Source organism: Sceloporus occidentalis, unplaced genomic scaffold (assembly GCF_023333645.1).
Source record: "Sceloporus occidentalis isolate IW3139 unplaced genomic scaffold, rSceOcc1.0.p SCAF_1, whole genome shotgun sequence".
Classification (NCBI taxonomy): Eukaryota; Metazoa; Chordata; class Lepidosauria; order Squamata; family Phrynosomatidae; genus Sceloporus; species Sceloporus occidentalis.
This window is the reverse complement of record NW_028316981.1, coordinates 116,871,155-116,899,114: the sequence shown is the minus strand read 5'-3', so window position 1 is coordinate 116,899,114 and position 27,960 is coordinate 116,871,155. Positions and strand designations below refer to the sequence as shown.

Below are 27,960 nucleotides of genomic sequence, written 5' to 3'. Positions count from 1 at the left end.
TGTTTGTCAAAATTGTATTAGCTGTTATTATCTCAACCAGTAGTTATAAAACTAAAACATGACAGTTATAAAACCACCATTCAAATGCATAATTGCAAATCAGCATGATTCAGTAGAGAAGCAAAGACAGTGGAGTGTTCACCTTACTTTTTCATTAACTATACATCCTGCACCAAAATCTCTTAATTTTGACAGAACAGACCAACCCACCATCTTGTATATTATATATCCAGGGGTATATATATCAGAGGTGCTTCAGCAATGGATTCTTGCAGTGGCAGGGATTTGGACTCCACCTCTATGATTCTGTAAGGATTTGATATGTGCAGTAAATGACTGACATTAGATTAGTCTTTAAAAAAAATCAGCTTGGTTTGATAAAAAATCAGCTTGGTTTGATAATGAGCCTAACAGTTCATTCTTCCTCTTCTGATGTAGGAGTCAGAAGAAATGGGGAAAGCATTCAGCGCAGTATATATGCAACTATACAGAAAGTTGCTTTTTACACAGAATGTAAATCACTCTATAAGACTCTGTGTAAAAGGTTTTAAAAAAGATATATGGGTAGATAAAAATAATAATAATACAAAAGTCAGTAATACAATAAACAGTCAGAATAAAGTTACAATCATACATCAAAATTATTAATCACCCCTGAAATTTACCCCAATCATCCCCACATATCTAGATCTCAGGTGTATTGCTTTTCTTAAATATCGAGCTGTAATGAAAGATATTTTTTAGTCTTGACCGCTCATGAAGTATGTTGTTCTAATGTGGGTATCCCAGTACATTTTTCGTTTGATATACGGACCGAGATACAGGTCTCTTTCCTGCTGGTACAGCTGGCACTTAAATAATATCTGAGCTATATCCTCAGTTTCATGATCTCCATAAATACAGGTTCTCTCCTTATAAGAAGTGCCATTAAATATCCCCAATCTTACCATGGTATCAAGCTGTTCGATTCTGGCTCGGGTAAATACCTCCCTCAGGTGTTTTGGCATTTGAATTTTTAGGTAGTTTGCTAATTGAAAGGTCTGTTTGTACTGACTCAACCGTTTTAAATTGTCTACCTTACTAAGACTGGCTATATCTTTTGAGGCCTCAATATCCAGTATTCTTTGCCTTGCATTCTTTTTTGCTTGGTCACTGAATGTACAACACACAGGTAGACCACAACTTCTTATATAGTTTATTAATTAGGTAGACCAAATTGCTTGTAGATGAGATTGTAACTATTCAAAGAGACACAGAACTTTATCGCACCCATATTTTTTACCATTACGGGTACGGGAAGAGGACGCTCATGTGTGCGCGCAACCAGCCAAAAACAGATTTTACCCCACACCAAAGCGTCCTCCAAAAGGCCCTGTTCCATCACCCGGCACCAAGCCGTCCCCGTTCAGTGCTAACAGGTGCCATTTTTGCCTGATGGAAGAAGGGCCTTTTGGAGGACGCTTTGGTGTGCGGTAAAATCCGTTTTTGGCTGGTCATGTGCGCACACAAGCGTCCTCTTCCCATACCCATAATGGTAAAAAATACGGGTGCGATAAAATTCACAATCTTGGAAGTCTATCTGGCTCCATTTCATTGATTTTACACCAATAATGAATCACTCTTATTTTAGCTTGCAAATAGATTGAATGAATTTCTAATTCAGCTCTAACTTCTGCCCTTCACCATTTTAGTCGCCCTCCTTTAGACACGCTCCAGTTTCTCAACATACTTTTTAAATTGTGGTGCCCAACACTGGACACAATAGAGTGGCACTATTACTTCTCTTGATCTAGACACTATACTTTTATTGATGCAGCCTAAAATTGCATTGACCTTTTTAGCTGCCGCATCACACTGTTGACTCATGTTCAATTTGTGGTCTACTTGGACTCCTAGATCCCTTTCACATGTAGTCTCATTCAGCCAGGTGTCCCCCATCCTATATCTGTGGATTTCATTTTTCTGCCCTAAGTGCAGTACCTTACATTTCTCCGTGTTGAATTTCATTTTGTTAGCTTTGGCCCAGCTTTCTAGTCTATTCAGGTCATTTTGAATGTTGATCCTGTCCTCTGGAGTATTAGCTATTTCTCCTAATTTAGTGTCATCTGCAAATTTGATAAGTATACTCCCAATTCTGTCATCCAGGCCATTGATAAAGATGTTGAATAACACTGGGCCCAGGACAGAGCCCTGTGGGACCCCACTGGTCACTTCTCTCCAGGATGAAAAGGAGCCATTGTTGAGCACCCTTTGGCTTCAGCCAGTCAACCAATTACTAATCCATGTAATAGTTGTCTTGTCTAATCCACATTTTAGAAGCTTGTTTGCAAGAATGTCATGGGGAACTTTGTCAAAGGCCTTACTGAAATCAAGATATACTATATCCACAGCATTCCCTTCATCTACCAAGATGGTAATTTTATGAAAGAAAGAGATAATGTTTGTCTGGCATGACTTGTTCCTCTGAAACCCATGTTGACTTTTTGGGATTATGGAATTGCCTTCTAAATGTTCACAGACTCTCTGTTTAATGAACTGCTCTAGAATCTTTCCTGGTATAGATGTCAGACTAACTGGACGATAATTGTTGGGATCCTTTTGTTCCCCTTTCTGAAGATGGGGACAACGTTTGCCCTCCTCCAGTCTGCTGGGATTTCTCCTGTTTTCCAGGAGTTTTCAAAGATTATTGCCAATGGCTCCAATATTACATTTGCCAGTTCTTTTAATACCCTTGGATTTAGTTCATCTGGTCCTGGAGACTTAAATTCCTGTACTATCTCTTTACTTATTCTGTACTGAAATTCCCCTAATTTGTCCTCTGCTCCATTATCCTCAGGTTGAGCACCCTTTTCCTTTTCTGAGAAGACTGAGGCAAAGAAGGTGTTGAGTAATTCTGCCTTTTCTCTGTCCCCTGTTAGCATTTTGCCATCTTCTCAACACAGTGGCCCTACCGTTTCCTTCTTCCTTTTGCTGCGGATATATCCAAAAAAGCCTTTTTTATTGATCTTAACCTCTCTAGCAAGCCTGAGTTCATTCTGCGCTTTAGCTTTTCTGACTTTACCCCTACACCTGCCTGCTATTTCTTTGAATTCCTTTTTTCATGATTTCCCCCTTTTTCCATTTCTTATACATGTTCTGTTTCAAACTTAGCTCAGTTGAAAGTTCCTTAGTCATCCATCCTGGTTTCTTGAGACATCTCCCGTTTTTCTTTCTCAATGGAACTGTTTGAAATTGTGCCTTCAGTATCTCTCTTTTGAGAAACTCCCATCCGTCCTGAACTCCCTTATCTTTTAGTATTTCTGACCATGGGATCACCCTAAATACTTCTCTAAGTTTACTGAAATCAGCTCTCCTAAAGTCTAGAATGTGTGTCTGACTATGCCCGGCTTCTCCTTTCCGTTGTTTAACAAACTCCAGGAGAACATGGTCACTTCCACCTACTGATCCCACCACTTGCACCAAGTTTTCCCTGGGATATTTTCCTGAGTCTTGACAGGATTGTTCCAATTACCAGATTAGCTGTTTATATAAGGGTCTTAGTGAGCAGTACAAGACCATTGTTGCTTTAGAATTGAGCACAGACATATTGTGGGAGTGGATGAGCAGATATTTTATATTATAAATAGTTGCAGGCCAATGAGGAAGACTATGGTCGAAACGCATCTGGCCTTTAGTGTTTAAATATCATTTCATGATTTTATTTTTTACATTTACATAACTCTTAGTGGGGTAATATTACCCTTTTAGAAACCTTTACTGGCTTTCTTGCTCCAGGATTTGATTTATCTGTCCTTAAGTTTAGATATTTTATATATTTATTCTTTATTATGTATTCTTTGCTATTGCTCATTTTTTAGTGGGGTATTTATACCCTTTTAGAAATTTCACTAGCTTCTCTACTTGAGGGTTTATTTAATCCCTTATTTCTTCACAGTAGTGTCATTTGGTAATTGGAAGTGGGTTATATTTCAATCGGTTATATTTTACACACATAAATTTTCCTTGTCAGAACCCTTCAGTTTGGTTTTTTGTTCTTACATCTTGGGTTTTGTGTCGTTAGGGACTCTTGTTGGTTAACTGTAGAGATGAGTCCAGGAATACTCCCAAACTGCGAACTTCGTCCTTTAGGGAAAGTGTAACTCCATCCAGGACAGGCTGACAAATTTCCTTCCCCAGACCTGAGGATCCTATTGCTTGTACCTCCGTTTTTTCTGGATATAATTTGAGTTTGTTTTCCCTCATCCAGCCCATCCGACTCTAGGCAGGCATCCAGAGGAGAGATGCCATCCTTAGTCACTGCAGCAGTCGGAGACATAGAGAAATAGATTTGGGTGTCATCAGCGTACTGATAACACTGCACCCCATGTCTCCGGCTTCATGTAAATGTTAAACAGCATGGGGGATAGAATGGCACCTTGAGGGATGCCAGATGTCAGGTCTCTCCTGGAAGAGCAACTGTCCCCCAGCCTCACCATCTGGAACCTGCCCAAGAGGTAGGAATGGAGCCACTGGAGCGCAGTGCCCCCAATGCCTAACTCCCTCAGGCATTTCAGAAGGATACTATGGTCAATGGTATCGAAGGCTGCTGAGATGTCCAAGAGCACCAGCAGAGTCACACTTCCCCCGTCGATGCCCAGATGGAGATCATCGACTAAGGCAACCATGGCAGTCTCAACCCTGTATCCTGCCCTGAAGCCGGTTTGAAATGGATCCAGATAATCAGCTTCATCCAAGACAGCTTGGAGTTGGGAGGCAACTGCCCTCTCAATCACTTTGCCCAAGAATGGTAAGAGGGAGACCAGTCTATAATTATTTCTTACCAGGAGGTCTAGGGAGGTTTTGTTTTTTTAAAGTGGTCTCACTACTGCTTGTTTTAATTTAGATGGAAATATTCCCTCCCGAAAGGATGCATTAATTATAAGTTGTAATAGTATTTTCATTGCATCCCCTCCCTGGGCAGTCAACCATGATGGGCAAGGATCAAGAGGGCATATCATCTTCCTTACACTTCCAAGGAGCTTGTCCACGTCATCGGTATTTATAGATTCAAAATGATCCAGTTTAATACAGTCCACGAAGTCACTGGACACCTCTCTTACTGTTTCTGTCATAATGCCGGCATCAACCCTTATCTGAGAGATTTTATCTGCGAAAAAGTCATTAAAAGCGTCTCAGGCCTTATTGGTTCCAATAGAGAGTACAGGGTGGGAGGCAGTTGAGTTAGCTCTTTAACCACCCTGAACAGCTCTGCTGGACGAGACTCTGCAGACGCAATACATGCAGCTTAGAAATTCTTTGCTCCATCTATTACCACTCCTTAAAAATCCAATAGGTTCTTATGGCGTGTCTTGTCATATAAACGTTGATATTTCCGCCAGCGGCGCTCTAGTAATTGTGCAGCTCACTTCATTTGACGCAGATTTTTCATATACCATGCTTTTTTATTTGAAGTGAGATAGAAAGGACGCTGGGGAGCGATAGTATCTATAGCCCTGGTAAGATTGTTATTCCAGGTATCAACCAGGGCTTCGACAGAATCACCGTCGTTCCCAATCATAAATCCCTCTAGAGCTTCCTGGAACCTTTTGGGTTCCATCAGCTTTCAAGGACAGACCATTTTAATAAGTCCTCCACCCCCGAGAGGGATATAGGTAGTAGCCTTCAGTCCCACTTTGACCAGAGAGTGATCCGTCCATGACAGGGCAGAGATCTGAACTACTTCTGCCCACGGATATTCCTGATCCATACTAAAGACCACATCAAGTGTATTACCAGTGTGTTAGACCCAAGACTATTTGGGACAGGCCCATGGCTGTCATGAAAGTCATGAACGCCCAAGCTGCACCTTTCAGATCTAATGAGCCAGCCTCGAAGGGGATGTTGAGGTCCCCCAGAACAAAGAGCCTGGGAGACTCCAACACCAGCTCCAAGACCAGCTGTGTCAGCTCGGCCAGGGAGTCTGTTAGACAACAGGGTGGTCATTATACTAACAAAATCCCTAGATTGTCCCTAGTCTTCAGGGTCAGGTAATACATTCGATGTGCTCTGTTTTCCAGACAGGTCTCCTGGTCAACGTGATGGTGCATTTATGGACCGAGGCTACTCCTCCCCCTCGCCCACTTTCCCTGACCTGTTCCTTGACAGTAAACCCAGCTGGGAGAGCCTTAGCCCAGGTCACACTACTATCCTCCTGCAGCCAGATTTCTGTAAAACAAGCCAGGTCGTCATTCTCCTCCTCCAACAAAGCATAGATTATGTGAGATTTGTTCCTCACTGACCTGGAGCACTAACAAAGGAGCAAGGTGAGGGTCTGTGGTATGGTTGGGATGACCCTCGGTTCTTTGGGGCTAACAGGGTGAGTTGAAGAGGGGATAGGTTTCAAGCATCGATCTCGTCTTCCCTTCTATTTCATGCCCACCCTGTTAATGCTATATCTCCCATTGCCCCACACTACTTCGAATGGCACACCATAGCTGGAGTCTACAGTCTTATAATTTTCCCCATCTACTGTTTTAATTCCCTTCCCATTCCCACCTTCCTCCATTAGCAGATGTAATAATAGTAATACCTGTATGGAAAAAGTCAGACTTAGTAATTGATTCCCAATTTGACTTCTGGTTCCTAATTGAACCATTTCCAGAGGGGAAAAGATCTAACAATTGGCTTGATGGTAATTATTATTTGCCTTTCAACAACTAATCTGCAAGATATAGTTCTAATTCAATACCAGTATACTGTATTCCAGGAAGGTGGTGGAATTGGGAGGGACAGTGTTCTCTATCTTCTTCTTCTACTACCTAAACCACCCGATCAATCCAGGATAGATATAAATCCACAGCACAGTAGGTATGTTCTGGCACTGGCGCTTGGGCTTCTGGGGCTGACCAGCAGGCCAGCTTTGAAAGTGCTGCTCCCACCAGCACCTCTCTCTTCTTCCCTTCAGCGCTAGCGCTTGTCCTCTGCAGTGCCTGGGGTTGTTCCGGTGCTGGCGCTGGCATCAGGGCTTCTGGGGCTGACCAGTGGATCGGTTTTGAAGGTACTGATGTTCTCGACTGACAGCAAATCCGGTGGTGGTCGGGGAGGGTTCAGGGCTTGGCCTCTCTCACAGGCACCGCCCCCTCACAGCTGGGCAGCAGAGTCTGGTGGCAGTTCAGGGCTTCTGCCTGCAAGCAGGCTTTGGAAATGCCTCTTTCACAGGTACAGCCCCCTCACAGCTGAGCAGCAGAGTCTGCAGTTTGGCACATTTATTTTGGCTCCTCAGAAAAAGGCTATCTAATATGAGAGACCCCATCAGTAGCACTGCTGTCATCAGCATAGCTTCTTGCCTCAAAGGATCACACAGTCCCACTACTGCAGAAAGATAGTCTCATTGATGGGAATAATTTAGAGAGGTGTCCAAAGTATCCATATTTTAAAAATACTATAGCTGTGCTGTTTCTCAGTGAACTGAAGCCCTATTCTAGAATATCACAAGAGAGTATATGAAAGCATATTAATCCCAAACAGCAGCTCATGACTTCTGTAATGAGATGCCTGAAAGGACCATATCCCTGCTGGAAAAGAAAATCTATGAATGAAACACATTTATGTGAATTTCAAGAAAATCTTATTAGCCTTGATACAGACATGATGGAGCAGTTACTGAAACACTAGGCCACAGTAAACAGTTAATACAAGTGTTTTGTTAGCTTTTTATATTATAACTGCATTAAAGACAGAAATACATAGAATTGTTTGAACACTAACACCTGGTGCAGCCTATGGTTTCCTTGATCAGCTGGAAAACAAAATACAGTATAAACAGGTACTTGTACTGGGTTTCAGAAATCCTAGATTACCTTAGAGATGATGAAAAGAGGGTGACAAGTTAGAAGGTTGTACAAAGTATGTGAACCTTAAGGCAAACTGGTTATAGCCTAGAGGTTTTGGTGACAAGGTCCACAAGTCCCATTCCTAACTGTGACATTTCTATATCTGTGCTTCTTTTCCCCAGTATCCATACAGTAAGATAATGTGTTTTATTTTTAATACCTGCAGTAGTTGCCCCTTTCCCACAGTTTCTTGTTCCTCTCTTTATTCTTCTATATGCTTCCTATCACCTACCATTATCCGTACATCCATATATTCATTTACCTATGACAACAGTTGTCCAGAAAACCTTTTGGGAGAGATAATGGTTCTGCAATAATATTACCTTCCAGTGGAAGAATAAACAGTGGGTTCTCTGAACTTCTTACTCTTGTCTGATTCAAGGAGGAATTGCTGTCTGTATCCTTCTGTCCCCTACCTCCAATATCTTTTCTCACTGAGCTGTCCCACGTAGTATCTGCATGAGTGAGGATACTCAGACAGCAATCTGCCCTCAGAGCTACCTGACCTTCTGTCATTACCTGACTCAGTTCCAATGCCAGGTAGCTGATGGCACACATGTCCCACTACCATGGCATGTCTGTCAGAATGAGGCACCCAGTGATGATCATTTGGCTAGGTGCCTAGTTTTGACCTCAGAGCAAGTGACGCACCACAGTGGTGTATCCACCAGAGAGCACAATGGGATTTGTGAGCAAACAGCCACAGAGGGCTCCTGTTCTGGCCTGGAGAAGAGAAGGTTAAGAGGTGATATGATAGCCCTATTTAAATATTTGAAGGGATGTCATATTGAGGAGGGAGCTAGTTTGTTTTCTGCTGCTTCAGAGAACAGGACCCGGAACAATGGATGCAAGCTGCAGGAAAATAAATTCCACCTCAACATTAGGAGGAATTTCCTGACAGTAAGGGCTGTTCGACAGTGGAACACACTCCCTCGGAGTGTAGTGGAGTCTCCTTCCTTAGAGGTCTTTAAACAGAGGCTGGATGTCCAGCTGTTGGGGATGCTTTGATTGTGATTTCCTGCATGGCAGGGAGTTGGACTGGATGTGGTCTCTTCCAACTCGATGATTCTATGATCTTCTGGGAAGTTCCAGAACAACCAACTATTTTTTTAACTTCAGTATGTTTGGCCCTGTTTTCACAGATGAAAACAGGGACACACATGCACCAGCACCATCAGAGTTTGGTCAAAAGAGTGTGGCCAGGCAACAAGAGAGCAAAAATTATTAATGACGAAGAACACACACAGCTACTGGTTTAATGAGAGAAATCCTAGAACGTACGTACTGAGTTTAGGAAAGCTCGTAGCGAAAAAGAGGGGGACAAAGGGTAAGAGCAAGACTGCACCCTCAAGCTAAGTTAATTGAGTGCAAACTACTTTTGCACTCTGAACTGTGTTTGCAACAGTTGAAGAAAACCACGGATGAAGGTGGGACGAGAGAGAAAACGAGACATTTTAAAAGCAGTTAAGAAAGTAGGAGATCAGAGTATTATTAACCAGTATGGTCTGTGCCAAACCAGTACAATTGGGGAGTATATACTTCCGTATTTGAGGGAAGAAATATGAGTGGCAATATTTAAGGTAAGCATACCATGAGTGGCAACCCTAAGTTAGTTAGCTAGCATTCCTTTGCTGGTGTGCTGATTATGTAGTGAATGGTTCTCAGACATTGGTCCTCCAGATATTTGAGGCTTCAGCTCCCAGAATTCTTGGATATTGGTAATTGTGGGTGGGATTTCTGGTACTTGAGCACCAAAGCATCTGGAAGACCAGAGGTTGAGAATCCCTATATTAAATGGAGTCACCATGCTACTGTACTCAGTCACATTAATCAGTTGTTATTGGGCATAGTCATGTTGCAACTTCCCCTTGCTGTTCTTGATAATGTTCTTGATAATGGATGACATACTCTTGGACTGCCAAGTAATCTCCTCTGGCCAAAATCTGGGAGGAGTTACTGAGAGAAGCAACCAAAATTATCTGCCAAAATTATGTGGCTGTTGGGTTCTGGCTGCAAAACAATATTATAAGTTTTGACAGCTGTTCTAGCTCATCTGCCAAAATGACTAAAAGACCATCCATAATCTCGTTCAGATGCAATGCAAAGAAAAGGTCTAAGGGAAGGGGATGGAAATATAGCTGCTTCATCTTGTCTAGGAAATTATTAACTGTTTACTCCATTCCAAACCTTGCATGTGTCCAGAAAGAAAAAACTTGACTCTCCCAGATCCTTTTGACAGTTGGTATTGATGCAAGCAACAGAAAGGAGTATGACACCCCAGTCTTTAGCCCAGTGATTGGATAGTCAGAAACACAGAGAAAGTGAAGGGAACAGGCAGCATTCTTACCCAATTACCAAAAAGGAGGACGTATACACCAAAAAGCATAGGGGACATCTTCAGTAGGTATTTAACTCAAGTTGATCTCCCAAGATTGACAAGTTTTCTGGACAAGGGGTTTCTGAAGAATCTTCCTGCTGACTGTACATCATCACCTGTATGTGTGTCTCCCTCCTTCTCTTCCACTTTCTGCTGTTTTGATCTCACCTGTTATCATCCTGTGTGCCTCTGTTCAATGACATCCACTTAACAACTCCCCAAGACCCTGATCGTCTAACCCCCATTTCCATTGGTCTGCAGCCTATCTCAGCTAATGCACTAGCAGGTCAAATCCCACCCTGAGCATCTTGTGTGATCTCCAGCCCACGGCCTTGGCTCAGAGGAATGGCACATGGCCCATAGTCTGTCAATTTCATTTCTTTCTTTTCTACCTTAAGGGCGCACCCATTTTTGCACCAAGAGCCCACAATCCGGACCTCTCCCTTTATAGCAATCTATACCAGAGCTATGAATGAGTCTCAATGTGTTCTCTGTGGATGCCTTTGCATTGTGCTGTACTGCATGTGCATGCTCTTTTTGCATGCTTCTAGTCTTGCACACTTGATAAAACTTGAATGGTTGCAGTGCATTCTCCTTAGATCCCACCCCTTTACTGCTGCTGTCTGCTGCTATCTTGGAAAGGCGGGATATTGTTTTGTTTTTGTTTTGTTTTGTTGATTTATTTTTCTTTATTTTTTTTTACTTTGCTATATAGTTGAATAATGAGCTCTTGAGGAGAACTCTGTGGAAGGTAGTACCTCAAAAAGGATTAATTATAGAGAGAATTATATTCCATGAGGTCTAGTGTAATGGAGCACATGGGAATATATTGGAGCTCCCAACTGTGGGAAAAGAGTGGTCCAGCAAGCAAAACTGGGGCTCTTAACTCCTTCTCATTTCTGAGGGTGGAGCAGAATATGGTAGGATAGATCAGAATCCTGGAATTTGCATTTCAGCTATGCTACAGTGAATAAATACATCTTCTCTTAAAGGCATTTAGGGGCATTGCCCTCCTCCCAGAAAAAGAAAAAGATAGGAAAATATTGATAATCCTGTAGCCTAATACCATGTTTACTTGTTAAATCATAGTTACATCTGTGGGCTGATCTTGGAAGCATCATATTTAGGATTATAACCTGAGTTTACATAGTTTTTATATGGGAGTACACTCCCAGTCATCCCTCCTAGGAGCTGGTGCAAAAGTTATAATACCTGTGTGTAGTAGAGACTAAGTGAAAGAAAAATGAGGTGAGGCATAAGTTACTGAGGGGCTGTCTCCATGGGCCAAAGGGCCCATGTTCCTCCTGTCTTCGCATTGTCCTGGTTGGATGACACAGACCAAAATCCCAGAGCCAGGATCAGGCCAGATCCTGGCAGACTGGATGCGGATCTGACCTTATCCCAGGGTAAAAGGCCCTTAACACAGGTCAAATTTACTCTTGTTTGACTTGGAGTTTCCACAAAACCCAGCAGCAACCCCAGTTAGATCAGATGGCCCTGTGTGACCCTTATCCTCATCCACCATTGCTGCTAGTGAGTAGACCACCGTCACCGTGTCTGACGCAAAAATGGGTGCAGCCAGACGTTTCCCTGTCAGACATGGCAAAGCAGGTCTACTCACTAACAGACATTGACAGATGGAAGTAAGGAGCACATGCCAGTACCAGGTCCATGACAAGGGGACAGGTGGGTGTGTAAACACCCGCCTGTCCCTGTGCCAGCCTGGGGCGCATCTGCTGAGCCCCTTAGAAATATTGTCATCACACTTGATCTGCATGACCTTGAATGGGAGAACATTAAATCAGGAGTAGTAGAGAAAACAGAACATAATGTTCCGGATCTCAGCGTTCTCCTCAAGGTGCTTAGGTTCATCTGTGCATGACAAGCTGGGAAGTTGTGGGGTCAAAAAAATGACACCTTTCTGCTCGGATTTCTGCAGAGACTACTTCGTATGGACCTGCCTGTGGCAGATGACAATACAGTCCATTTCAATTCCACTCTCATGGCGTTGATTCGGACTGCACTTGACATCAAGATTGCCAAAGGTAAGTATCACTTCCATAAATGCAACAAGAGAGAATTGTCTTTTGTGTAACAGGTTAATTAATTTTGTTAAATGAGAATGAATAAAGAAAAGCCCATCTTAGGCTACTGTAGCACTTAGGCTGAAAGGGAGATATAAAACAGAGCTTGCATGTGGCAAATACAAACAACCAAAGAGCGCGTTCTCCCCATCCTACAGAGGAGTGGTGCTGACATGGCTTTCTGGCTTTTAGCTTGTCCAAATAGCTTCTGCAGGAAGAAGGCCCTAGTGTTTAAGAGAGCCATCAGAAGCAGTACTAACGGATCTGCAGTGTGTTTAGAACAGGGGTGTGTCTCTCTAGGTGCTAGATTGCAGCTCCTATCAGTTTAGCCAGTGGTAAGACTGAAAACTGGGAACTGCAGTCTGGTAACATCTGGAGGCTGCACTTTTCCAACTCCTGATTTTTATGTTGAGTATTAAAAGCTTCTTGCCTCCTGTTTCCCTACACACCAGAGCTGAAATTTTGCCAGGATTACTTGCTGTAACAGTTTGCTTCAAATTTTGCCAGGGTGTATGGCACACTTTTCAGTAAGGCTTGCTCTGGCATATAGAAAATTAGAGGTTCAGAAAGAGAATTGTGCTAGAATCTTTCCCTCTGAGTTACCAGCTTGTTCAGTACATTTTAGTATACAGTTCTATATAAGTAGATGGAATATTGGCAGCAGAATAAAAATTTCCATCACACCTGAGAGCAGCAGGCCAGTTTAGGGGATCAGAATAGAGTGTGGAACATGTACAACTCTGTCCTCAGAAACGATCACTCAGAAAGAACATCCAATGGACTACTGACATTTCCCCCTCCTACTAGTTGATGTCTCAAGACACTCCAGTTGCCTCCACCTACTTTTAGAGCCAGGCTTGAGTAGGGAACAGTCTTACATATGATCTCCGAACTGTGTTGTGAAGTATTTACAGTTCAGGAGAAATTTAATCACATGGTGTGTTTAAAAAAAAACATCAGCTGTGATAACAAGGCTGCAGTGACATCTAGAGTTTGTTATTTTTACAATTAACCATTAATCAGCAAAATCCAAGACAGAAAAGAACAAAAAATGTTAATATTTAGAAGAAAAGGGATCCAAATCAGAAGCAGACATATCTGTTACTTACTTCTTACTTCTGGGTTACATCTTGTAGGAGGGGCTGACAAGCAGCAGATGGATGCAGAGCTGAGGAAGGAAATGATGGCAATCTGGCCCAACCTGTCCCAAAAAACTCTGGATCTCCTGGTAACCCCTCATAAATGTAAGAACTACCTTTTGCTGCCCCTGCTTACAATGACACTTCTGTCACACTGAATTAACTTGTGGATACTCCAGTTTAGTACTGTAGAGCCATCTGCCTAATGGAGGGAATTGTGCCATTTTCCACACTTGTCTCTATTATTCCAAGTGGACAGTAATTATGCTAACTGGCAGACAGTATCCATGCTCAGAACAAATACAGCCTGCTAAAAAGGCACATGATGTGCTTTGTTGTAGTTGCCTCTTACAGGTATGTTCTCCTACTTCAGTAGTAAGGTAGGCAACCTCCTGAGGTCTAGGACCATAGGATCCACCCCCACCCCCTCAACATCCCAAATTGTTGTTTGTTTTCTTTTCGAGTGCCCAAAACAGCCAATCACAACTTCTAGAGGGCATAATTGGTTGTTTTGGACCAACTATCACTGCCACCCAGTTTTAGGCCTGGAAGTGACTGGACAAGACCTTGAAATGCCACAGCCACCTCTGTAATCTGTCCATGTTCCCCTACACTTCCAGATTTTTTTAGGAGCCCAAATGGCCAATCATGCTTTCTTTAGTCACATAGGGGGTTTCAAGAGGCCCTTATGGGTCTAGAACAGACTGGCTGAGATGAGATGGCCAGTCACATTCCCCTAGTGGGTGTGATTGATTATTTTATCCATCCCCATTTCTTGGCAGTATGTGGAGATCAGTGGGGATGCAGACTTCCTCCAGACTCCTCATAGACTATAAATCCCATGTGTATTTGCATCTGTTTGGCAGGGGGGGAGGGGGGTTGCATGTGAACTTTTTTCTTTTCTTTTCTGTGTTTGGCAGTTTTGGCCTGAAAATCATTTCCCCCAAAAAAGGTTTTTTAAAATGCCATGGCTCAGGAGGCTTTGGGAGATTGGTGGGGACAATTTGGAATCTGCAAAAATGGGATCCACAGCCTTCCAATCCCTCACTACTGCCCTAGATTAGACTCAATGCATCTGTAGGCTGTAGTCCATAAAAGTTCATATTACAATAAGTCTATTGATTTTAACTGTGCCACAGGCCTTGTCCTTAATCTAAAAATAAATGTGGAAGCTCAATGAAGTGCTTAGCCTACCACTGGCTGCCTGTCACTTAAGCAGGGACCGATTAAGCAGGTTTGGGAAGGAGCCTATGTCTTTCCAACACTTCCCAAATAGTGAAGATGGAGTGATGTCCTGTTTTCCTTGGTCACTCATTGGTTTTGGCCTCTTACACTATTTTAGGACAATTGGTCCCCATGCTTAGGAGCCCATACAGACCATGTCCTTTATAGCAATTCACCTCATAGCACATGATTCTGGTGGTCTGAATCTGTGAATATCCATCCCCTCAAGATATTTAACTGGACTCCCACTCCAGAACTGCATGGCAGACTGAGCACTTCTGCACATACCAGTTGCAGTGTGTCCAACAAGCCTGTACAAGGATAGCACCTTTCAGCAGTGCCAAAGCAACATTAAAATGGAATAATTTTTAATGTTTTCTTTCTGATTTTCTCATCCTGCAGCTACTGACCTGACTGTGGGTAAAATCTATGCAGCCATGATGATCATGGAATATTACCGCCAAAGTAAGGCTAAGAAGTTGCAGGCCATGCGGGAGGAGCAGGTATGTGAGGAACATAAAACATGACTTAGAAAAGGCCCTTCAGCTCCCAGCTCTGGCTCAGACTGCCTAGTTTCCATCAGCTTGTGGACTCACATTTAAAGGGAGAAAGAAATCAAATGGTTTAAAAACTGAGACTCTTGTCAGTAACTGTGGTGTGTGTGTGTCAGTGTGTATGTGTGTGTGACTGATAGAGAGAAGAACTAAACCCTTGAATACAAATAATGCAGTACAACTCCTCTTATATCACACATCACATCATGCTACAGCATTGGTAGGGAATCTCTATCAGATTTTTTTTCTTCAAGACAATCTATTGCGGTTTTATACATTTTCTTCCATTGTGCTTCCTATGTAGACATTTTACAACAGTAAAGTTGTTTTCCACGTAGATCACCAGTGTGCATTTGACATGTAAGCTTATCTGAAAGTAGAGGTGCCAGACTGGAGCCAGTACAGGGCTCCTATAACTTTAATCCTCAACAGATATACCTACTGTATATAGCAGTTTGTGTGAGAGAATGTCCATAGGAATACAAAACATTGCTTTGTGGAGACAAGGTGTGGAGGTGACAAGTTCAGTTAGGTCATTAGAGGACAAGGCAAGGATGTTGTCTTAAGCCAAAGTGAGTAGATAAGCATACAAATGAGTATTGGGATGTAGTGTGGGAGCAATAAAGAAGATGTGATCAACTAGCCAAGAGAGCTCCCATGAGGCTAGGGGGTTAACTAATATTTTAATGTGAAGTCAAAGCATTAATGGCTGGAATCCATAGTTTTTTGTGGGGTTTTCGGGCAATGTTGCCATGTTCTGAAAGAATTTATACCTGATGTTTTGCCTGCATCTGTGGCTGACATCTTCAGCTGGTGGCATGCAGGTGTGTGGGGTATATATACTGTGTGTCCCATGGTTGAGAGGAAGTGATTTACATGTTAATCTGTGCGTTGATCTGTTGGTGAATGGTAAGGCCTCAGGAGTCTATTTAATTAGTGATCCATTGTCTGCTGGGAAAACTCCTGACCCTGAGTGATGTTCATTTGCATGTGCTGAGTCTTGATTTTGGTGTTTTTCAGGACTGGTAGCCAAACTTTGTTTACTTTCCGGGTTTCTTCTTTCCTGTTGAAGTTGTCCAGGTGTTTTTAGATGTCAATGGCTTCCCTGCGTATTCTGACCTCATAGTTGTTGGCATGGTCCCGAATTTCAGTGTTTTCAAATAGCATTTTGGGCCCATGTTGGTTTATAACCAAACACAGTGTTCAAACACAAATCAAAGAACACAAAAGACATTGCAGACAGGGCCAGCCAGAAATATCAGCAGTAGCAGTAGTAAGCCAACCTGGACATAAAATGCTATTTTAAATGTATTATTAAACTGCTGCTAAAAGCTATCTCAACATGAAACTCTGACTCAATTTGTGTTTTCCTGTAGAATCGGACACCACTTATGTTTCAGCGCATGGAACCACCATCCCCAACCCAGGAGGGTGTCCAAGGACAGAATACGCTTCCTTCTTCACAACTGGATCAAGGAGTTGGAATGTGAGTCTTAGTTAATAAAGCCTCCAGTCATGCTGTGTTCCAAGGCAGTGTTTCTCAAGCCAACTAATGTGGAAGATCATCAATTTTTCCCCACTGTGTCAGGAATCTGTAACATATTTGTTCCATATTCTTGTCATGTTGACATAGTTTCCTGGAAACACCCAATAGCTTACGGACTGGCACTGACATGGATCACCACGTTGAGTAGCACTAAGGGATAGTTCATCTGGATCAGAAGCCTCATAGAGATATCGCCTCCCATTCAGGACAAACTCAGAGAATGGTCAACACATTGTGTTGTTGTTGTTGTTGTTATATATGGTACTTGTTGTTGTTATTTTCTTACCTGCCTCTCCCCAAGGTTCAAGGCAAGGTACAACATAAATTAGAACACATAAAACCATTTAAATACATTAAGTTAAAACACATAAACACAGGACATATTAAAATATCCAACATAAAATTTAAAATATACTAATTTAAAATTAATAGTTTAAAATCAGCTGGGTAGGCCTGCTGAAAAAGATAGGCCATTAATACTGTTTTAAATTCAGACAGGATGTTTAGTTGTCAGATTTCTCCTAGTAGGTCATTCCATAGTCTAGGAATGGCTGCTGAAAATGTCCTCTGGGTGACAGTTGCCAGTTTGCTGCTGGCCAGTTGAAGTAAATGTCCCCCAGAGGACTAGAGTATATATAACTTTGAAACCCTTATGTGCTTTACATTTTTTTAGTCAGTTTATTAATTTTATTTTATTATACACTGTCCTGAACTCTTCTAATACAGAGCTAAATGTAAATATTTAATTAAATAAATAAATTTATTTATTTTTCTATTTCAAATATTCTTATATAAAGTTCCTTTTTTAAAAAAAAAATGCCAGAGTAGTACATAACAAAATGAAATTACTATTTTTTTAAAAAAAAGTATAAGTATGGAATTCTGAGGATTTTGATTCTAATTTGCTTTATTTTGCAATTCCCTATTCTGTGCCTTCCAAATATTCCTAGAAGTTCCTGGAACCACAGCTCCTGGCTACATTTCATATGCCTAAGGAATGCTAGGGTTTAGCATAGTAGGAAAAGCCCATAGCTTCCAGAAGAGGAAGACACTATGGCCCCATTCCCACTGGGCTATAAAGCAAATCAGGAATCGGATTATAGGAACATCATTCCCATTTGAACTCGCGTTCGATCCTTGTTTAAGGAAAAAAGTTCCCATTTGAATTTGCATTCGATTCTACTTTGATCAATTTCTCTAGCAAAAACCCGAATCAGCGGTGGATAACCCGGATTATCCTGACACCACTTTTCCAGCGGTTCTTTTCCCAGGAACCGTGTCTGATCTGGGGTAAATTAATGGGAACGTCGGGTGTCTGACTTGGGTATTTTCGTATGGGAGGGCCAATGTTAAAGGGGCTGGTCTGGGGGTGTCACCCACTTTGTTCTCTTTCCTGGAATTCCCAGAACCATTTTCCCGTTCGCGTAGCCTTTCCTCGGTGGTGTGGGAAGCGATTGTGTGTGTAGTAGGCGCATAGTGTTAAGGAAAATGCAACATGGGATATACAGTGAATGAAATAAAACATGTATGTGAGAGTTAGGATGACTCAGCAGAAGCAAATAGAAGCCACACAGGTGTAAAAGGTAATGTAATTAACAAGTCCTAAATGCCAAGGACAGAAATGTAAAGTGGATAATTGAACACACCTGAGAATTGTTAAGTGGTCAAGGCTGAAATGATGAAATCATTAATTGTGGGTTGAACCAAGAGAGCCAATGAGAATGGTGTACAAGCCCACTGGGTGGAAACTGACAACAGTGGGTGGTATTTTGCAATGACTATAATAATGGCTATGAATCCCAATGTATTTTGTGGGTAGTAGTAGTGGGTAGTATTGGATAGTTTTGGAGCTGTATATAGTAGAATAAAGTAGATCTTTTATATAAGACTACTGAGTTGTCTGGTGTCTTGAGTGAAGATACAAGAGCCAGCAGGATCCTGAAGAAGTGGGAAGACTTCTGTGGAAGCAAGAGTGAGAAGGCTTGGAGAGTTTGTCAGGGTCTTCAGCCTATTCTCTGTAACTCTGCTGCTTTAGAGCAAAGCTTTAACCACTGGCCAAAACTGGTCAGCGCCGGTGCGTAACAAGGTGGTGAGTTCGAGCCAGAGGTGAAGAGCTACAACTCCCATCATCCCTGACAAGGGTTATGGGCCCAGATACTGCAGCACCCAGCATCCACAGAAGCTGAAAGTTCCAGAGAGTGGAAGACAGTTTTGTGGAAGACAGATCAGAGCAAGCTGTTTGCGCTGCACTGATAAGCTCCGTGAGTAACTCCTCCTGTGTTTTGATTAAGCCCGAAAGGGGTCAGCTGTGCATACTCAGAAGGACTGTGTCAATTGAGTCACTGCACAAATTAAGATGGAGATTTTGAAGTTTAGTAAATTGAACAGAAGCAACTGCTCCACCTGGAAGATTTATGCCCAGTCTCTACTTGTAAAAGAAAGTTTGTGGACAACAGTTGAAGCCGGGCTGCCAGCTGATGCAAATGCAGCCACGAAAGAAAAAGATAACAAAGCCAAAGCTTGTCTTTTTCTAATGCTGGAAGAAGACTTGATTAACGACGTAAGGGATAAACAAACCACGAAAGATGTGTGGGAAACACTTCAAAGACTACACACTCCTTCAACTGCCTTTGCAAAAATGCTATGGTCTAAGAGAATTTATAGGCAGAAGATGGCAAAAGGGCAGTGTGTGATAGAACATTTAAAAACTATGCAAGACTTGTTTGTGCAGGCTGAGCTAAGAGGAGTAGAAATAAGTAGAGAACAGCAGTGTTATATTTTGATTGAGTCATTAGACCCTACTTGGGGCAACATTACCAATGCTTTGCAAAACTTACCGACAGAAGAACTGACAAGAGACTTAGTTGTGGCCAGGATTCTGGAAGAAAACCAGAGGAGGTTGTCTGAGAGGAATGACGCTCCAACTTCTAAGACTGTGCCAAGTGAGCAAGCCAAGCCTGATGTGCGTGGGCTGGACCAGGCAGCTTCTTCGAGGGAACAAAGAAAATGTTTCTACTGTAAGAAGATAGGACATCTGCAGAGGCAATGCAAGCAGTTGGCTGCTGATAGAAGCAAGCAAGAGAGCAGATGGCAACCACGACACGACCAGAGGCAGAAGCAGTCCAAGCCGCCATTTTTGAAGGACAATAGAAATAATAATAAGGTGTTTGCAACCATGATTAAGGAAAAACAAAATGCAAACTCTAAGTGGCTTGTAGATTCAGGAGCCTCGACCTCCATGTGTAATAACATTAATTTAATTAGTGATAAGAAGCCAGCAAATGTAAATTCGGTAGTTTTGGCTGATGGGAATGAGCTTAGTACTGTAAATCAAATGGGGACAGTTTACATTCCAGGGCTGAAAGAAAACTTTAATGATGTTTTGCATGTAAAAGAATTAGAAAACAATTTGTTATCAGTGAGCAGATTAACAGACAGAGACTACATAGTCACATTTGAAAAGAATCTGTGTAAAATAACCTTGAATGGGGAACTGCGTGGTATAGGTTTGAAAAAGGATAAGCTTTATTTCTAGGAAGAAAATGTTGATAATTACAAGGTAGAGAATGCTAATAGTATTGATAATGTTCCATTGCACAAAGACTGCATACATGAGCTCCACAGAAAATTTGGCCATGCAAGTTTCAAGTGTTTAAAGAATTTAATAAGCATGTGTCCAGATCTAAAAGTTGCAGAATGCAAAAATCATTTAGACTGTACAGTTTGTAATCAAGTCAAGGTCAGAGCTTTTCCAGTAGCTAAGAAATCCAAAAGAATTGCTCAAAGACCATTTCAGTTTGTACATGCAGATGTAGCCCAAGCAAATTGTTTGTCATTAGGAGGAAGCAAGTATTTCCTAGTAATTGTGGATAGATATTCAAGATATGCTTTTGTAAGAATATTGAAAAATAAGTCTGATGCTGGGCAAAGTTTGAAAGCATGGGTAAGAATGGTTGAAAGACAATTTGATAGCAGAGTTGGGACTATTGTTACAGATAGAGGTGGTGAATTTTTAAACAACCAGCTGTATAATTGGTTTCAGAAGGTGGGAATAAGGCATGAAACCACTAACCCTGCTTGTCCTAGTGAGCATGGTTTAGCTGAAAGAAAAATCCAGGACACTAAAAGGATATCTGCTTGCTTGATGGCAGATGCCGGAGTAAAAGACAGCTTTTGGGGTGAAGCTACTCTGACTGCCATACACATAAGCAACAGGTTGTTTCATTCAGAGATTGAAGACATTCCCTACAGGGTCTTGTATGGGAGAGTGCCAAATTTTAAATATTTAAGAGTCTTTGGACAATATGCACATGTATACATACCTGCTTGTTTTAGGAGAAAAGGAGAACCCAAGAGTAAAAGGCTTAGGTTCTTAGGATACTCAGGAAATAGCTACAAGTTTCTTTTGGGAGGAAGAGAAGTGCAGTACTCCAGGTCTGCAAATTTTGAGAGACATGCTGGCTGGGACAAGCTGCATGCCAACAAAGAAGTGTTATTGAGGTTAGGTAGCTCAAATGAGCAGGAAGCCCAGACTGAACCAACTTCAGGAAACGGAGGGGTTTCAGTCAAGCCAGAAGCCTCTACTAGCAGTAGTGGTAGTACCTCAAATGGGGAGACACAATCAAGACCAGTAACCACTAGAATGACAGAAGACAAGAGATTTAGCAGAAAGACAACAACTTCTAGTGCAGATAGTGATGAGGAGAGAGGCAGATCGACAGAATTCATACCCAGGCGTAGTCACAGAGTTAGGAAGTCACCAGATAGGTTTGTTGTGACACAGGCAAGAGCTTGTACAGTTGTAGAAGAGCCTGAGAGTTTTGAAGAGTTAGAAACTTTTTCTAGGGAAGAACAGGAAATACGGTGTGATGCAATGGATAGTGAGTTTAGTTGCCTAGTGAACAAAAATGTTTTTGAAGTTGTGGATAGACCCAGAGATAAGAAAGTGATTGGTTGTAAATGGGTATATAAGAGAAAGGAAATGCCTGATGGAAGCATTAAGTACAAAGCAAGATTGGTAGCTAAGGGTTTTGCACAACAGCAGTATGAGAATTTTGACAAGACTTATTCTCCAACAGCAAAGCCAGAAAGTTTGAGAATGGTGTTAGCTGTAGCAGCAAGAAGGAATTTAGTTGTTGAACATTTTGATTTTGAAACAGCTTATTTAAATGCAAATTTAGATGAAGAAATTTTTATGGAACAGCCACAAGGTTTTGAGGAGAATGGAAGTCAGAAAGTTTATAGATTGAAGAAGGCATTGTATGGTTTAGAACAGAGTGCCAGAGCTTGGAATTTGTGCATTAATGACGAGTTAGTTAAGTTAGGATACAAAAGAAGCGTAGCAGATGCTTGTGTTTATACAAAAGGAGACATAGCGCTAGTGATTTATGTGGATGACTTGTGCATAGCAGCAAAGACAAAACAGGAAATTGAGTCAGTGAAAAGAGAATTGTCTGAAAAGTTTGTTTTAAAAGATCTAGGTTTGTTGAAATCTTATTTAGGCATTAATGTTGAATGGACACAAGAAAGTCATTGTTTACTAAGCCAGAGAAAGAAAATTGAAAACTTGATTGAAAAGTGTGGTTTACAGAATGCTAAGGTAGTTAAAGCTCCAATGACAACTGGTTTCATTTCTGAACCAACAACCAGAGATTTTGAGGACAAGACATTTTTCAGGAGCATCATAGGATCTTTACAATTCATTTCTTGCCACACTAGACCAGACCTTTCGTATGCCATGAACGTTTTATCCAGAAGACTTTGTGATCCTAAAGTTGAGGATTGGACAGCTGTAAAACATTTGTTAAGATATTTGAAAGGGACCCTAGACAAAAAGTTAATCATCAGAAGCAGTAATGCAGATTTAGATTGCTATGTAGACAGTTTGTTTGCATCAGAATTAGGAGACAAGAAGTCAGTCACAGGAATGATAATCAAGTATAGTGAAAGTCCAATAGTATGGAGAAGCAGAAAACAAACAAACGTAGCGTTGAGCACAACTGAGGCAGAATTTGCAGCTTTGAACGAAATTGTGAACGAGGCACAATGGCTTGAACAGTTGTTAAATGACTTGAACGAAAATTTCAGAGTACCTGTAGAAATTCAGGAAGACTCACAATCATGCATAGCAATGGCTGAAACAGAAAGTTTAAAGAACAGAACCAAATATGTGGGTGTAAGATACCAAAATGTGAGAGACATGGTTCAAAAAGGAGAAATAGAGTTGAGATACATAGAAACACAAAATAACATAGCAGATTTGTTTACTAAAGCACTAACGGTGGAAAAACATGAAAGGTTGACACAAATGGTTGGAATGACATTGTAAGCCACATACAATATTTTATTTCGGAGGGGATTGTTAAGGAAAATGCAACATGGGATATACAGTGAATGAAATAAAACATGTATGTGAGAGTCAGGATGACTCAGCAGAAGCAAATAGAAGCCACACAGGTGTAAAAGGTAATGTAATTAACAAGTCCTAAATGCCAAAAGCTACAACTCCCATCATCCCTGACACATAGCTGGGCAGGGACAAGGGGCCCCAAAGAGAGGGAGACAGAGAGACTTATTAGGCTGTATCTACACTGGAGAAATCACCCGTTTTGACACTGCTTTCACTCTTTCCTGGCTCTAGGCTCTAGGCTATGGAACTCTGGGAGTTGGGCCCACAACAAACTGCAATTCCCAGAATGCCATAGCTTTGAGAAAGGATGCTTAAAGGCAGTGCCAAACCGGGTGATTTCTCCAGTGTAGATGCAGCCTCAGTCTCTCTCTCTCTCTGGCACGCCAACTGGACCCTTCTTATTTCTCATCCTCCTGCTCCTCCTCTTCTTCCTCCTCTCTTCTTCCTCCTCTTCTTCCTTCCCTCTTCCTCCTCCTCCTCTTCCTCCTCCACTTTTCTTCCTCCTCTTTTATTTCATCCTCTTCCTCCTCTTCCTCTTCTTCCTCCTGTCTTCCTCCTCCTTCCTCCCCTCTTCCTCCTCCTCCTCTTCTTCCTCCCCTCTCCCTCCTCTTCTTTTTTATCTTCTTTCTCCTATTCTTCTCCTCCTCCTCCTCCTCCTCCTTTCTCCTCCCCCCTTCCTTCTCTTCCTTTTATGTTGTTGTTGTTGTTGTTGTTGTTGTGTGCCTTCAACTCTTTTCTGACTTATGACAACCCTGCAAAGTTCCCTTGGCATAGTTTCTTCGGGGGGGGTGCCTTTATTTTCTCCTGAGAGGCTGAGAGATTGTGTCTTGCTCAAGGTTTCCCAGTGGGTTTGCATGGCCAGTCTGTCTCCTCCAATTCTCTAGCCACCAAGCCAGCCCCCTCTTCTTCCCCCTTCTCCTTCTCCTTCTCCTTCTCCTTCTCCTTCTCCTTCTCCTTCTCCTTCTTCTTCTTCTTCTTCTTCTTCTTCTTCCCCTCTTCCAATCACAATGACGCCTAGACACCGAAGCGCTCAGGCGATCCATTGACTGCTTTAAAAAAAAACCAGAAAATGAAAGACGTAAATGGGAATGGGGAACAAAAATAGCCTGCGTCAAAATGCATCGAAGCACCTGATGTCACTATGACGTCTAATCACCTGAGCGCTTGATTGACAACTTAGAAAAGAAAAGAAAAACGGTTCCAGACAGGCAATGGGAACAAAGAAGTCCACGTCAAAATACAATGGAGAAATATCAGTGGGAACAAGAACATGGGTCAAGAAAAACCAAGTCCATTTGCTCCCTTTTGTAATGGGAACGATGGACGTGATTCAAATACGACTCGGGAACTCGATCTGAACCAGACTCACAGCAAGATTCGTTGCTTTATAGCCCAGAGGGAATGGAGCCTGAAGCAGCTTTGCCACCCTTCAGTCCAGGAATGATTCTCGGTGTTACAAGCCTAGCTATGGCAGGGCAGCAATTTCATAAAATCAAAGAATTGGCTCAGTTTTACCAGTCCCATGCTCCATGTAGAATCTAGTTTGAGTCTGACTTTTCTGTCTATTTCCAGGGGCATGCAGGAAGGGGGAATGAAAGAAAGTGAGTCATGGGTCACACAACGAGCACAGGAGATGTTCCAGAAGACAGGAACCTGGAGTCCAGAGCGAGGGCGCCCAGAGGAGATACCCAATAGCCGGACCAATTCCCAGGTGGTTTATGTGCCAGCAAGGTGTTTGGACTAGCACTTGCCTATCTGTCTTTTTCTTGGTGTCGCCTTTCCCTGCTCAGCTCCACCCTCCTATGATAAGTCTGTATAATACTCAACCTGTCACTATAATCAGACATTGTGGTGAGAGAAAACGGAATCTCTGGAAAGCTGTTTAAGCAGGATGCATAGGCCAAAAAAGGCAAGAATGTGTGTTGAGCCAATATGGGTTGAGATGTGGTTTGTGGTGTAATTTGTGTTAGACAGACAACAACCTACATTTTAGGAAGCTTTGGTAACATAGTAAATGTGAACTGAGAATCCAGTTATACTTATGATGAAATTACTATAAGTCTTTTCTTCCCTGAGCAGTAATCAGCCTGTGTCATCTTGCCTTTTCATTATGTTAATTAGATATTGTGAATTCACCTCATTAAAATAAAAATAAAAAAGATTTTTAAACTGGCCCCAGAGGTGAAGCAAAATCTCACCAAATTATGAGGGCTCCATACTGGTAACTTTAAGAAATATAAATGTGATGTTCATTGTTCCTATGAACTGAGAGTTTTAAATGGTATGCATAACTATAGTGAAGTTCAGACACATATGCACAGAACTATGTGAAGGAATGTGGGAAAATGTACTAACTTATTTCCCAATCATTTATATCAGGGGTAGGCAACCTGCGGCCTGCGGGCCGGATGCGGCCCAGCAAGGCCTTGAGACCGGCCCCAGCCTGGTCCTGCCGCCGATTGCCGCCGGAGCCTTTGGCCTCTCGCGTGAGGGCGTGGGGCCTTTGGCCTATCAGGAGGAGGTGGGCAATGGGGGGCAAGCAGCAGGCAAGGGGGGCAAGTGTCTATAGAAGCCTCCGAAACATGCATTTATATTAACATTTTTTTAAAAACCAGCAAATTTGTTAGCAGGTCCTTCATTTTTTGTAAAAAGTGTCCTCCATTTGAAATTTATGTCCTACATTTGGCCCGGTTTATTTATTTATTTAGTTTTTTAAAACATTATTTATTTATTGGCTTCAGCCCCCGAATTGTCTGAGGGACAGCAACCCAGCCCCCGGCTCAAAAAGGTTACCTACCCCTGATTTATATTGATATATTATGTTCTGTGGAATCCAGAATATCCTGAGAATAAAGTATAATGAGCAAGTCATCTTCCATTCTGCTCATACTATGCCTGTCTTCTCCCAATGGAGGCACTATGTCAATGACTTGATGCACTTGACAATAGCAGGAAACCAGAATACAACAAAATCCACACAAGAGAACTACCTTTATTGGCCAACCAAAATGCAGAAAATATATCATGCAAGCTTTCAAAGCTTCACTGGCTTTTTCATCAGGCAAAGATGTTAAAACTCATACAGGGATATCAATGCAGGCAGAGGCCACTCCTCTTCTTGAAACAAAGAAGGCAATAAAAACAGGAACAAAGGGCAATAAAAGAAAAAAATATAATAAATAAATAAATAAATAAATAAATAAAAGTTTTATTTTTATACCGCCCTTCTTACAATCAGGGCGGTGCACAACATACCAACAATCACAAATACAATCACAAATCACAAATACAATACCATAAAAGTACAATTAAAACCCACATTAAAAACCCCATTCTGGCCAGCTTGCCACTGCTGTCGGGGGGGGGGGGGGGGAGACTAACTGGAACTTGTGTCCGGGAATGCTAACTGGAACAGGAAGGTCTTTAATTCCTTCCTGAACTGGGCCAGGGAGGTGGCCGAGCGGAGCTCTATGGGCAGCGTGTTCCAGAGGGTCGGGGCGATGATGGTAAACGACCTCCTCGATGTGGAGGCTAATCTAGCCCCTGGGACCCTCAGTAGCTGCTGCCCAGATGTTCTGAGGGTGCGGGGCGGATTGTATGGGGAGAGGCGGTCCTCTAGGTATCCTGGGCCCAAGCCATGTAGGGCTTTATAGGTTATCACCAACACATTGTATTGCGCCCGGAAGCGAATCGGCAGCCAATGCAGATCTATAAGTACAGGTGTAATATGACTGGCCCTGGATGTACCAGTGACCAGTCTGGCTGCCATGTTCTGTACTATTTGTAGCTTCCGGGTATGGTACAAGGGTTGCCCCATGTAGAGCGCATTGCAGAAATCCAATCGAGAGGTTACCAGAGCATGTACTACTGTTTCAAGGTCCCTCTGGCCCAGGTATGGGCGCAGCTGACGGATAAGCCGAAGCTGATAACAGGTGCTCCTGACCGTCGCATCCACCTGAGATGTAAGGTGGAGCGACGAGTCAAGGAGCACCCCCAGACTGTGCACGGAGTCCTTCACAGGAAGCGTGATCCCGTTCAGGACAGGTGGAACCACCGCCATTCCCGGGCCAGGAGAACCTATCACAAGTACCTCCGTTTTCTCTGGATTCAGACTGATTCGGTTTTCCCTCATCCAGCCCATTACTGACTCCAGGCAGGCCACGAAGGGAGAGATGCCAACCTCGGTCACTGCATCAGTCAGAGACATAGAGAAGACTATTTGGGTGTCATCAGCGTACTGATAACCCCGCGCCCCATGTCTCCGGATGATCTCTCCCAGCGGTTTCATGTAAATGTTAAAAAGCATGGGAGACAGAATGGCTCCTTGAGGGACCCCAGATGTAAGGGCCCTCTTATCGGAGCTCACGTCTCCCAGCTGCACCATCTGGAACCTCCCGGAGAGGTAGGACCGGAACCACTGGAGCGCAGTGCCCCCGATTCCCACCTCTGCCAGGCACTCCAGAAGGATACCATGGTCTATGGTATCGAAAGCCGCTGAGATGTCCAAGAGCACCAACAGGGACACGCTTCCCCTGTCGATGCCCAGACGGAGATCATTGACCAAGGCGACCATGGCCGCCTCAACCCCGTAGCCCGCCCGAAAGCCAGTTTGAAATGGGTCCAGATAATCCGTTTCATCCAAGATCGATTGAAGCTGGATTGCAACCGCCTTCTCGATCACCTTCCCCAAAAATGGCAGCAGCGAGACTGGCTGATAATTACTATGCATCAGGGGGTCGAGGGAGGGCTTTTTTAA

At 42.6% G+C, this 27,960-nt stretch overlaps 1 protein-coding gene across 8 annotated transcripts in view; it reads left to right on the top strand.

Moving 5' to 3' along the window:
• Window positions 1–27,960, top strand: part of CACNA1A (calcium voltage-gated channel subunit alpha1 A) — a 446,503-nt gene that overhangs the window by 375,294 nt on the left and 43,249 nt on the right. For 7 of the 8 annotated variants that reach the window (XM_089532659.1, XM_089532648.1, XM_089532678.1 and 4 more), the window contains 5 exons: window positions 12,188–12,293; window positions 13,469–13,576; window positions 15,098–15,198; window positions 16,626–16,735; window positions 24,777–24,915. In XM_089532659.1, coding sequence (XP_089388785.1) covers window positions 12,188–12,293; window positions 13,469–13,576; window positions 15,098–15,198; window positions 16,626–16,735; window positions 24,777–24,915 — 564 coding nt within the window. Of the gene's footprint in view, window positions 1–12,187; window positions 12,294–13,468; window positions 13,577–15,097; window positions 15,199–16,625; window positions 16,736–24,776; window positions 24,936–27,960 lie in introns of all 8 variants that reach the window. The other variant, XM_089532721.1, reaches the window with a different exon arrangement.